Source organism: Tauraco erythrolophus, chromosome 30, assembly GCF_009769465.1.
Source record: "Tauraco erythrolophus isolate bTauEry1 chromosome 30, bTauEry1.pri, whole genome shotgun sequence".
NCBI lineage: Eukaryota > Metazoa > Chordata > Aves > Musophagiformes > Musophagidae > Tauraco > Tauraco erythrolophus.
In genome coordinates, this window is record NC_141494.1 from 428,988 (window position 1) to 440,843 (window position 11,856).

The 11,856-nt window shown below is 66.8% G+C and overlaps 2 protein-coding genes across 2 annotated transcripts; both read left to right on the forward strand.

Annotated features, from left to right (window-relative positions):
- Nucleotides 1-763: 763 nt before the first annotated feature.
- Nucleotides 764-3,857, forward strand: MINDY1 (MINDY lysine 48 deubiquitinase 1). The gene is made up of 10 exons (XM_086628260.1): nt 764-848; nt 1,070-1,691; nt 1,805-1,862; nt 1,955-2,019; nt 2,159-2,317; nt 2,764-2,866; nt 2,943-3,085; nt 3,180-3,371; nt 3,468-3,623; nt 3,780-3,857. The coding sequence occupies exons 2-10, from the start codon at nt 1,197-1,199 to the stop codon at nt 3,855-3,857; spliced, it is 1,449 nt and encodes a 482-aa protein (XP_086484386.1). The 5' UTR covers nt 764-848; nt 1,070-1,196.
- A 1,103-nt stretch (nt 3,858-4,960) lies between these two features.
- Nucleotides 4,961-9,744, forward strand: CERS2 (ceramide synthase 2). The gene is given in 13 exon segments (XM_086628235.1): nt 4,961-4,988; nt 6,709-6,882; nt 7,460-7,577; nt 7,681-7,799; nt 7,961-7,971; nt 7,974-8,017; nt 8,113-8,163; nt 8,448-8,540; nt 8,741-8,869; nt 8,946-9,052; nt 9,143-9,296; nt 9,577-9,621; nt 9,624-9,744. Coding segments are annotated over 12 exon segments (1,131 nt in total). The 5' UTR covers nt 4,961-4,988; nt 6,709; the 3' UTR covers nt 9,711-9,744.
- The last annotated feature ends 2,112 nt before the right edge of the window (nt 9,745-11,856 follow it).

Below are 11,856 nucleotides of genomic sequence, written 5' to 3' on the forward strand. Positions count from 1 at the left end.
TTTAATTTAATTTTTTTTATTTTAGAAGAATATTTATTTAGTTCTTAAGATTATTTTTATCTAATTCCCCACCTGTCTAGCAAGAATACTCATTATTTAATTATTAAATAAATTATTTAGTTAATAATGCCACTTATTTACCTGTCTGCCGAGAGGATTTCTTCATTTATTTCCACACTGTTGATTTGTTTCCAAGGAATAATTATTTCTTTCCTTACTCCGGGTTTACCTCGTAAGAGGATTTATTCCCTGCTGACTTACCTGCCCGTCAAGGATGTTTGTGTCTTTATTTCATAACGCTGCTTGTTCACTCGAGAATATTTATTCACTTATTTATTTCCCTGTTTCTCCATGACCCACTTATTTATTAACAAATAATAATAAATAAATAGAGGGTCACCATTGGGCACTGGCCTCCTCTTCTTGCCCCCAAGACCCCCTGCTCCGCCCCTAAAAGCAATGGGGACAGCCTGGGGGGCACTGAGCCCTTGATTTGCCCCTGGGCTTGTGCCAGCTCCCCAAAAATCCCTTTTTCCCCCAATTTCCACCCTGCCGGGCATTTCCATTGCTGGTTATCGTCGTTGTCCCTCTCTGAGCAGACCCGGCTGCCTTGGGGATACGGGGGGCTGCGGGAGGGTCCGGGCCCGGTAACGGCCAGGGGGGCACTGGGGAGGGCCGGGGCAGAAAACCCAGTCAAAGCCAAATTTGCCATATCTGTGGAATATTTCAAAGCCAAATTTGCTAAATCTCTCCGCAGGAGGATCTTCGCCGGGCTGAGTCTGCAGGAAGACCCCAGTGGAAGTGCCGGAATCCGCTTCTGCTCCGTCGAACCCCCCAGTTCCTCCCAGGTTGGTCGGGGTTTTCCCTTCTTGCCGTGGAGACGGGACGTAGGTCAAATCCGCGCCCAGCCACGGCGTTGGATTTTCGAGCGGCGGCGCAAGCGGCCAGCGGTTTATTTTTCGTTATTTAACTGGGCGTGAAGGGGTGGGGGAGAAAAAAATCCCATTTAACGAGCCATGTCTGGTGAATGCGTCGGGCTAATTACGTGTTTTTTCTCCAAACACCCAAGTTTGGGCTTCTAAGAGAGCGTTTGGGATGCGGCTGTTCCTGGACGGATCCGGAGCGTTCCCAGGGGCCTGATCCAGAGCTGCTCGAGGCGGGACGCCACGGTGAGGGTCCTACTGCCACCTGCTCCGATGGAGCAGCTGCCTGAGCGGGAAGGGACGATCCCGGCCCCTTCCAGCAACGAAGAGACCCGGCGGCTCCCAGAGGAGGCTGTCAGTGGGGAAGAGATGCCGGCTGGCAGCCGGGAGAGCCCGGCACCGGACGGGCAAGCCGCCGTGCCGTACGGCGGGGAGGAGACCGTGCCTTCCAGCCCTGGCATGGGGCAGCCGGGCTGTGCCCCACATCTCCCTTCCGATGAGCATCCGCTGGAAGATGCTGGGGAGAAGCAGCCTGCGGAGGGTGGGGGGTCCCTGCCGGGTGCCCCCGTGCCCAGCCTGGCTGCTGAGGCGGTGGGGTCACCGGCTGAGCCCCCCCGAAGCCGAACGCCCAACCGGGAAGCGGAGGCGGATTTTTATTGCGTGAAGTGGATCACCTGGAAAGGCGAACGGACGCCCGTCGTCACGCAGAGCGAGAACGGGCCCTGCCCGCTCCTGGCCATCATGAACATCCTCCTCTTGCAGTGGAAGGCAAGCGGGGCGCAGGGGGGGCTGGGGGGCTGGCAAGGGGGCAATGGGCTCAGCCCCCCCGGATGGTGAGGGGAAGGGGCCGGGGCCGGCCCCCAGCCTCTCGGTGCTTCCAGGTGAAGCTGCCGCCGCAGAAGGAGGTGATCACGGCTGAGGAGCTGATGGCACATTTGGGTGAGCCCCTTGCCCCTGCCGTGCTGCCAGGCACGGCGGCGTGCTGTGGGTAGCCGGGCACGTGGCCGGCGGCTGACGGCACTGCCTTGCAGGGGATTGCATCTTGTCCACCCAGCCCCGGGAGCCGTCGGAGGGGCTGCAGCTCAACTTCCAGCAGGTGAGGAGCGAGGCCGTGTCTCACCCAGCCCCAAAAATTGATCCTTGCCCTGTCTCGGGGAGCGCTGGTGGCCTCGGGCTGCAAGACCTGGGGTGCCAATGCTCTTCCTGAGCAAGACCCCCATGTTCCTCCCCCCCAGAACATCAACGACACCATGATGGTCCTCCCCAAGCTCTCGACGGGGCTGGATGTCAACGTGCGGTTCACGGGTGTCTCGGACTTCGAGTACACGCCCGAGTGCATCGTCTTCGACCTCCTCAACGTCCCGCTCTACCACGGCTGGCTGGTGGACCCCCAGGTGAGCTGGCCCCACAGCTCTCCTGCCACCTGGCTGGTGGCTTGTGTGGGTGCAGGGACACACAGGAACGATCTGAGGGTGGTGAGGCACTGGCACAGGTTGCCCAGAGAAGCTGTGGCTGCCCCATCCCTGGAAGTGCTCAAGGCCAGGCTGGATGGGACTTTGGGCAACCTGGTGTAGGGGAGGGTGTGCCCATGGCAGGGGGGTTGGACTAGAAGATCTTTGAAGGTCCCTTCCAACCCAAACCATTCCATGATGGCGCCTTCCCCACGGTGGAAACCACCAGCTCAGCTTCTTGGTCGTCCCCATGACAGAGCGGTGGTGCAGCTGGTTGGGGAAGGTTCAAACTGAGCCATCCCCCCCCTGCCCTGGGCTGCTGCGGGTGGGAGGGCAGGTCCCCGCAGCCCCGGTGCTCACCCACCCCCCTGGCCCTTCCCCTCCCACAGAGCCCGGAGGTGGTCCAGGCGGTGGGCAAGCTCAGCTACAACCAGCTGGTGGAGAAGATCATCACCTGCAAACAGGCCAGCGACTCCAGCCTGGTGAGCGAAGGTAATGGCCCCCACCGCACAGCTGCCCGCTCCCCAGGGCACCCCCGGGCACCGCTCCCACCCTGCTCTCGCCCCAGGGCTGGTGGCGGAGCAGTTCCTGGAGTCCACAGCCTCCCAGTTGACCTACCACGGGCTGTGTGAGCTGACGGCCGCCGTCAGGGAGGGCGAGCTCAGCGTCTTCTTCCGCAACAACCACTTCAGCACCATGATAAAGCACAAGGTGCGGTGCCAGCCCCCGCCCCGGCTCCCTTGGAGCCGGCGGACCCCCCCTCAGCACTGCCCGGGGCCGACTGTCCCCTCTTCCCCCTCCTCAGGGCCACCTCTACCTGCTGGTGACGGACCAGGGCTTCCTGCAGGAGGAGGGGGTGGTCTGGGAGAGCCTCCACAACGTGGACGGAGACAGCTGCTTCTGCGACACCGATTTTCACCTCAGCCACGCGCCGGGCAAGGAGGGGGCCACCGCGGCCCCCCCGGACCACCGGCTCCAGCAGAGACAAGTGGACCAGGTGGGGGACGCCTGCGTGCCGTCCTGGTTCTGGGGGGTGCCGCAGGGTGTGGGTCTGCCGTGCTGAGCCCCCCTCCTCTCCTTGTGACCCCCCCAGGATTACATGATCGCGCTGTCCCTGCAGCAGCAGCAGGGTCAGGACCCCTCTGCACTCAGCGACCTGGAGCTCGCTCGCCAGCTGCAGCAGGAGGAGTATCAGCATCATCATCATCATCTTCAGCAGCAGCAGCAGGTCCCCTGCGCAGGTAACCGGGTGCACCCTGCTGGGACTGCAGCCCCAGGGTGTGGGTGCTTCTCACCCCCTCACCACCCTGCCCGGCCCCACCAGCTGGTCCTGGGGGGCGGTGGGTGACCCCCTGGGATGAAGGGGGGTCTCTGCGGGTCCTCAGCCCCCTCGTCGCACCCGCAGGGCCGCGCGCAGCCGGGCAGCCGGGCCGGAGAACGGAGGCAGCGGCAGAAGCCGGACTTGGACTGCACCCTCCTATAGCACCCCGTGCCTGGTCCCTGCGGGGGGCACCCGTGGGGGCCCTGCCCCACTCCCACCGTGGCCCCCCTGAGCTCCTGGCCGCGCTAGGGCGTGGGGTGGGGTCCCTGCAGCCGGAGCCCCCGACTCCTCACTGCCGTCTGTTCTCCGGGGAGACCCCGTGGGGGTCCCTGGGGCCAGGAGTGGGGGGACACACGAGGGGGTGTCCTTCCCCACCCACGGCCGGGACCACCCACATCTTTCCAGTGGCCTTAACACGGGGGGATCCCACCCCTCGGTCCCTGCTCCTGGACATGGGGGGACACATGTCTGGGGGGGGGATACGGCACCCCCGTGTCCGAAACGCGGCCTTAGCCCTCGGCAAATAAAGGACTTGTCCCTGTGCACGTGGGTCCGGCCCCTTGACACCCGTGGGGGTCTCTGCTCCCCACGGGGTGTGCGGGTTTGGGGGGGTCTGGGGGGATTTGGGGTGATGGGACCCTCTGCACCCCACGGGATGTGGGTTTGGGGGGGGGGGGTGGGGTGACGAGATCCCCCGCACCCACGGGCACGCGGGTTCGGGCCCTCCCGTGGGTGCAGCGGCGGGGCGCGGCCGGCAGGGGGGGTCCCCGCACCGGGACCGGCGCCAGCCCGGGGAGGGGGGGGGGGGGGCGCTGGGGCGAGGGAGATGTATGGGGGGGTGTATAGAATGCATAGGGGTGTCTATAGGGGACGGGAGGGGGGTACCGGGGGTGGGGGGGGGGAGGAGAGGGGATGTCTCGGGGGGGCGGATGGGGTATATAGGGATGAGCAGGGCGTCTGGGGGGGGGGGAGGGGGGCGTATAGAGGGCACAGAGGGTGCCCATAGGGTGTCTATACGGGGTGCACGGGGGGGGGCACAGGGCGCGCACGTGGCTGGGTGTCGGTCGCCGATAGCGGTGAGCGCCGGGCGCGCCCCGGGCTGTCCGCCCCCGCCGATCCGCCTCCCGGCGATGGATTGCTCACGCCTGGCGGCCCCGCCCCGCCCCTCGGCGCGCTCCGCTCCCCCCGGGGCCCTCGGCGTTGGCGGTGACGTCACTCCCGCCGCTGCCTGGCGCGGGGCGCGCGCGGGCGGGGGGGGGGCGAGCGGCAGCGCGAGGCGGCGGCGGACGGCGCGTGAGTGCGGCGGGGGGGGGGGGGGTCGGGGCCTCCGGGCTCCGCCGGGCGCGGCCGCGCTCCGGAGGGTCGGGCCGGGCCAGGGCGGTGGCTCGGCCCGCGGGGGGGGGCGCGGGCCCGTTCTCGGTTCCTGGTTCCCGGTTCCCCCCCCCGCCAGTCCCCCGGGGCTGCCCGCCGCGGTGGGCCCGGGCCCGGTGGGGGCGGGCGGGGCGGGAGGGGGCGGGGGGCACCCTCGGTGTTTCCGGGCCGCCGCCCGCGGGCGGCCCCGTGCCTCGACCCCCCCCCCCCCCCCCCCAAGGGCCCGACAGGGTTCCCCGGCTCGTCCGGCCGCGCGGGGGGGGCCGGGGCCCCGGGGCCGGAGGGAGACGGTGCCCCCCCGGCCCGCTGCGAGGCCCGGGGCCCGGCCGGTGTCCCCGGCGGGACCGGGGTGCGGCCCGTCCCTCCGACGGTGACCCGGTGCCCCCCAGCCGGGGTGGGGAGGAGCCCCCGGTGCCGGGTCCCCGACGGGGTTCGGTGCTCCCAGCCCCGGTTCTTCCCCGGGGCCCGGACCCGTCACGGCCTTCACGCTTTCCAGCGGGATCGCTCCGCAATTCCCCCCGGGGGGGCCCGGCGGACGGTACCGGTCCCCCCCCCCCCCCGGCTCGGCGGGGCCGGTTCCGGCTCCTCTCCGTCCCCGCGGCACCAGCCGGGCCCCGCTGCCCCCGTTTCCCCGGGGCGGGGGAAGATGCCGCCGGCCCCGACCGGGGCCTTACCCCGCGCCGCCCGTTACCCGCCCGCGGCCCCGTCCCGTCCCGGTTACCGGGAACCGGCGCGCGCTCCCGCCCGCGCTTGCGAAACCGACCGCGGCGGTTCCTCTTCCCCCGGCCCGGAGCGAAGCCGCTTCGTCCCGCGCCCGAATCCCGGCTCCGTGCCCGGGATTTGCCTCCCGGGGAGCGGCGGGACCCCCCGCCCGGCCCCGCGGAGCCCGGGGGGGGTCACCGGCTCGTGCCCGGTGCCGGGATGTGCCGGTGCCCCCGTGGCGGGGGCGGCGCTGGGTGGGTGGGCTGCGGTGCCCGCCCGCCGCGGTGCCCGTCGAAGGCACAAAGGTGCCCATTGTGCCGCCAGCAAATCCCTAATCCCGCGCTGCCAGCCGCCCGGGTCCGGCCGCGCGGCCAAGGGGCGGCGGTGGGCTCCGTGCCTCAGTTTCCCCGCCGCGGCGGTGGGCCACGTGCCCGGATCGATCCTGGGGTATGGACGCAGCACTTGGGAGAGAAACCATGTTGGAGGGTTTCCCTCCTCTTCCTCCCGCCACGATCCCGAGGTTGTGCCCATCCCCGGCCCTGTGCCACGCCGTGTGATGCCACCACGGCGGGGAAATCCTGGAGACCGGGAAGCCGGTTCCTCCCTCCACCGGTGCCAAGGATCGGTCTCACCGGTCGGAAGCGAGAGCCGTTCCCGGTTAATCATCACCCGCTGACCTCTGTGCCGCAGGGAGCAAAGTCCCTCTGCCGGAGCCGACTGCCCGGCCGCGCCGCGTGGCACGACGGGGGTTTCACCGGCCGGGGGCTCCCGGTGGGGCGCGGGGCGCCGGGTCCAGCCGGGACGTGTCGGACGGAGCTGGCGGCACCGGCTGGAGGGAGCCAGCAACCGGCTGCGAGCCGGGGTTGGCGCAGGGCTCCCCTGCTGCCAGGGGGTGCCAGGTGCCCCCCTCACCTCTCCCTCTCTTTTCCTGCCCCCCCAGCATGTTCCAGACCCTGTACAGCTATTTTTGGTGGGAGCGGCTCTGGCTCCCGGCAAACCTCACCTGGGCCGACCTGGAGGACCGGGATGGGCGAGTCTACGCCAAAGCCTCCGACCTCTACATCACCCTCCCCTTGGCCTTCCTCTTCCTCGTCGTGCGGCACCTCTTTGAGACGTGAGTCCCTTCCCGGCGTCGGGGGGACCCTCACCCAGCTGCCCCCGCACCCCAGGGGCTGCGCGCGGGGCTGGGCACGTGCTGCCACCACCCCCCGGACGTGTCGCCCTGACCTCGGGGGGGGCCATGGCACCGCGGGGGTGCTGCCCCCGACCCGGGGCACGTCCGGGGCCACGGACCTGTGCCCGGCGGTGCCGCACAAATCCGGCTTTGTGCATCCTCCGCCGCCCTTTTCGCGGCGCGGGCGGCCGCCGGCCCCGGCGGTTGAGGAGCGATTTGTTGGGCAAACAATGGCGAGCGGGGCTGGGAACAGACGGGGCTTTGTTGGGAGAAGGGGGAGGCACCTCCGCCGCGGTGGGTACGGCTGCCACTCCGTGGGGGAGGGCTGGTCCCCCAACCCTGGGGTGACCAAGAGCCCTGGGGGATTCCCCCGTGGTGAAACCCACCTCGGAGAAGCAACTGGATGGGGAAACTGAGGCACCGAGTGGCTGTGGGTCCTTGAGTGGCGTCGATGGGGCCGTGTCAGCCAGGTGACGCAGAAACGGGGGCGTTTCGTGCCCCCCTGCTCCTTGCCCAGGTACGTGGCCACCCCCCTGGCCGGGCTGCTGAACGTCAAGGAGAAGGTCAGGTTAAAAGCCACCCCCAACGCCGTGCTGGAGAAGTTCTACGCCACCACCACCAAACACCCCAAGCAGGTGAGGGGGGGTCGGGGTCCCCGAAAGGGGCTGGTGGTGGCTGGGGGAGGGTGAGCGGTGGTGCCGGGGCGCCGCGGCGGTGACATCCCTGCCGCCCCCCCAGGCCGACGTGGAGATGCTCTCCAAGAAGAGCGGCTGCACGGTGCGGCAGGTGGAGCGCTGGTTCCGCCGCCGCCGCAACCAGGACCGGCCCAGTCTGCTCAAGAAGTTCAGGGAGGCCAGGTGAGACCCCGCGCCGGCGTCACCGGCGCCCCGCGGGCCGCGTCCCGTCGGCGGTGGGGCTGTGGGGGCACCGGGGAGGGCGGAATACGGGGCTGGGGGTCCATCCTTCTCCCTCCCTCGCGCCGGGGCCCGGCTGAGCACCGTCTGCTTCCTTTTTCCAGTTGGCGATTCACGTTTACCTTCTTGCTTTCATTGCTGGCATGGCTGTCATAGTGGATGTGAGTATCGCCCCCTGCCTGCGCCCCCCTGGCCCCCCCGGCCCCCCACCCCCTCTGACACCTCTCTGTCTCTCTGCCCTCCCCGCATCCCGCAGAAACCCTGGTTCTACGACCTCCGGGAGGTGTGGAAGGGATACCCCATCCAGGTGAGCCCCCGACCCCATCCCATTGCCATCCCACGGCCCGTCCTGCCCCCCCGGAGCAGCTCCGGTGACGAGGGACGGGAACCGGAGCCCCCGGGCATGCGAGAGGGTCTCTCCGGGGCTGCGCCGTGTCTCTGGCACCCGTCTGGGTTCGGGGATGGAGTTGGCACGCCATGGGGTACAGAAGGGCCCCCGGGACACCCGTGGGTCTGGCTGGTGCCCACGGAAGGGGATCGAACCCCCTGGGACACACGGAGGATCCCCCCAGCCCACCTGTCGGCTTTCAGAGCGTGCTGCCCTCCCAGTACTGGTACTACATGATCGAACTCTCCTTCTACTGGTCCCTGCTCTTCAGCATCGCCTCCGACGTCAAGCGCAAGGTGGGCCGTGATGGCGGGGGGCTCTGGGGACGCTGGGGACGTTGCGGTGGGGTTTTTCACCCTCGTGGTGGACATTATGGACCAGCGGGTGGGAGGGTCTGGGGCCACGGAGGGGATCTTGGAGATGGGGGGGGGCGGTGGGGTGCTGGGGGCCACGGCCGGGTGGGTGTAACCCCCGGCTCCCCCTTCCCCGGGCGCAGGACTTTAAAGAGCAAATCATCCACCACGTCGCCACCATCATCCTCATCAGCTTCTCCTGGTTCGCCAACTACGTCCGTGCAGGGACGCTCATCATGGCCCTGCACGACTCGTCGGACTATCTGCTGGAGGTACGTCCCCCCCGCGCGGCCGCGGCCGCGTCCCGCCGCCCCCCCCACACCTCACCCCCCGCCTCCGCCCCCGCAGTCCGCCAAGATGTTTAACTACGCCGGCTGGAGGAACACTTGCAACAACATCTTCATCGTCTTCGCCGCCGTCTTCATCGTCACCCGCCTGGTCATCCTGCCCTTCTGGTGAGCGCCGGTCGCTGGTGAACGAGTGGGGAAACTGAGGCACGGGGTGGGGTGCCAGTCCCTGCCTGCAACAGCTGCTTCTCCCGGCAGGATCATGCACTGCACGGTGGTTTATCCGCTGGATCTGTATCCCGCCTTCTTCGGCTACTACTTCTTCAACTTCATGATGGTGGTGCTGCAGTCGCTGCACATCTTCTGGGCCTACCTCATCATCCGCATGGCCCAGAAGTTCATAACTGGAAAGGCAAGAGGGGGTGTGGGGATGGCTGGGGGCTCCCAGCCCCTCGCCAAGGAGCTGTGTGCGATGCGACTCGGCATGGATGGAGGGCACGAGTCTGCCCCGGGAGCAAGGTGGCGGTGGGGGGTTTGCAGGGGAGACCCCCAAACTGTGAAGCCGGAGTGGACTGGGCTTCCCGAGTCCTGGAGGGTGCTTGGGGAGGTGGTTGTGATGGGGGAAACTGAGGCACGGCGGGAAACAGGGCGCCGCTGACCGAACCCACCCCCCTTTCCCTCTCCCCCCACAGGTGGTGGAGGACGAGAGGAGCGACCGTGAAGAAACGGACAACTCGGGGAGGAGGAGGAGGCGGCAGCGGCGAAGAACGGGCCCCTCTCCAACTGGCCACCCCTCCTCAACAACAACCACCGCAAAACCGACTGAGTGCCCGTGCCCCGTCTCTGCGCCGATGCCACCCTGGCGTAGCGCCCAGGTCCCCGTCCCCTCCATCCTCTCCCCTCCCTGGTCCAGCAGAGCAAACTGGGGCCCAGGAGTGCCCGTCTGGGCCCCCGGCCCGCTCCGGTGCCCGCTCCGGCCAGGGGCCGCGGCTCGGGGTGGCAGCAGTCTGCTGCTTCCCCACCTCCCGCTCCGCGTCGGTGCCCTCTCTGCCTTTCACCTCCTGCCTTAATGCACCGCGGTGCCCCGGGATGGGCAGAGCGAGGGTGGCTCCAGCCGGGATCCCTCCGGGACGGCTCCTCCGCCTCCCCGCAGCCCCTCGGATCGGCTGTGCCGGAGACCTCCAGCCCCTCGCCGGGCTCCAGCCCCGCGTTATTCCCCCTTTTCCCGACCATCCCCTCGCCGGAGGGGAGCGCGTCCCCGACCCGTGGGCGAGGGAGGGTGGTGGAAAAGCCACCGGTGCGGCCGGTGCCCGCGGTGGTTTCGGTGGTTCCGTGGCCGAATGATGAGGGCAGGGCACGGCGGGCACGGGCTCCACGAGCATCTCTCGGAGTTTAATCCCCTCGTTTCTGTCCGTGGGTTTCGCGTCTCTCCGTGGCCTCTCCTGGTCCCTTCTCCAGCTGGCACAGGACAAATTTGCAAGTGATTTTTTTTTTTTTTTCCTTCTTTTTTGTTTGTTTGTTTCTATTTATTTGGAAGACGGACGGAGCCGGGCTTGGCTCTGCCTCCCGCGTCCACCCGGGATGCGGCGAGACCTCCCAGCGCGGAGGGGTGGGGGAAAAGGACCATTAACCAACGTCAGACCAAATGTGTTTGTTGTTTTTGTTTTTTAAAAAAAAAAGAAATAAAAGTTAAATATATTAAAAGTTAAAAAAAACTAATAAACTTCAGTAAAAAAAAAAACCAAAAGGGTGGGCTCGGGCATCTTCTGTGGCTGGCACAGCGGCCCCCGCAGGGGCGACCGCTTTCGTGTAGGCAGTGCTGGGAGGGGGCAAACTGGAGGATTTTGGTGTTTTTACGTTGTTTCCCTGCCCCCCCCCCCCCCCAAAGGCACTTCACGTGTTCAGAACCAGCTGGAGCTGGCCACAGCCACCCGAGCCGCCCCGGCCCCGTGGCCACAAAGCCGCTATTGAGGTGGCCGCCCAGGATGGAACCGGAGCTCGTGGGGCCAAGAAAGGTGTTTTTTGTGCTTTTTTTTTAAAAAAAAAGGTTATTTAGCATGGGGGAGAAGAAGGTGCCCTTGTGTAAGCACAGGGGGGGAAGGGAGTTTAAAGAAAAAGGGAGTTTCACCTGCAGGGCTGGCATGGGGCAGCCCGGGCTGGCACACGGCTGCGCTGCCGCCTGGCTCAGCCCTTGCCCAGCCGCAGGTGCCCACGTCAGGTCTGGGTTGAGCAGGCGGGTTGGGGCCGTCTGGCTGCAACGTCGGAGTATTTGAAGCCAAATTCCGTGTTTGGAGCCTCCGGTTGGATCCCGGGAGGGCGGGAGATGCGCTGGGCATCAACCCCCCGTGCCCGCGCCCGGAAGCTCGAGGGGCTGCTCGTGCACGGATCGAAGAACACACGTTCCGGCTTTTTGACAATGAAAAGATTTTTACAACAGTGATCACAGTTGAAGACAGATGTGGGTTTTGGGTTTGGGGTTTTTTTTGTGTTTTTTTTTTTTCACTTCAATTCACATCGCCGCTATAAACCCACAGTGGTCCGCTCTTCCAGGGCGTCTCTCCTCCATCCCAGCCGCTCCCGCCGGCCGCGGGTGAGAGCAGCAGCTCAGTCACAACCGTGAAGCACTTCCCTGGAGTCGGGGTGAAGTGTTTCCAGCTGGAAAACCAGCAGCCCAGCAGTGGGAGCTGGAGGAGAGCAGGAACAGCCGCTCGCCACCAGCTCAGGCCGTCACGGCTCCGCTCACCGGCCTTTCCCGCGGCACAGAGGGGAGGCACCGTCCCCTGGCAGGGGAGGGCAGCCCCTGGATGGGGCAGAAGGGAAGTTGGCAGCATCAGGCAGCTGGTTTGGGCATCACCCCCCACTGCAGCCACCGCTCACAGTCACGTTCCCGGTCCGTGTCCATCTGCCGCTGTAATTTTCAAGCGAATTTCGCCTTCGTAACGGCCACGATGGAACAGCCGCCTCTGGAGAAG

Excerpts from the sequence above, each read along its gene's own strand:
- MINDY1 (XM_086628260.1), top strand. The coding sequence starts at position 1,197 with ATGGAGCAGCTGCCTGAGCGGGAAGGGACGATCCCGGCCCCTTCCAGC. Across the intron at positions 3,086-3,179 it reads GCACCATGATAAAGCACAAG|GGCCACCTCTACCTGCTGGT; the intron begins GTGCGGTGCCAG and ends CCCCCTCCTCAG. Across the intron at positions 3,372-3,467 it reads AGCAGAGACAAGTGGACCAG|GATTACATGATCGCGCTGTC; the intron begins GTGGGGGACGCC and ends TGACCCCCCCAG.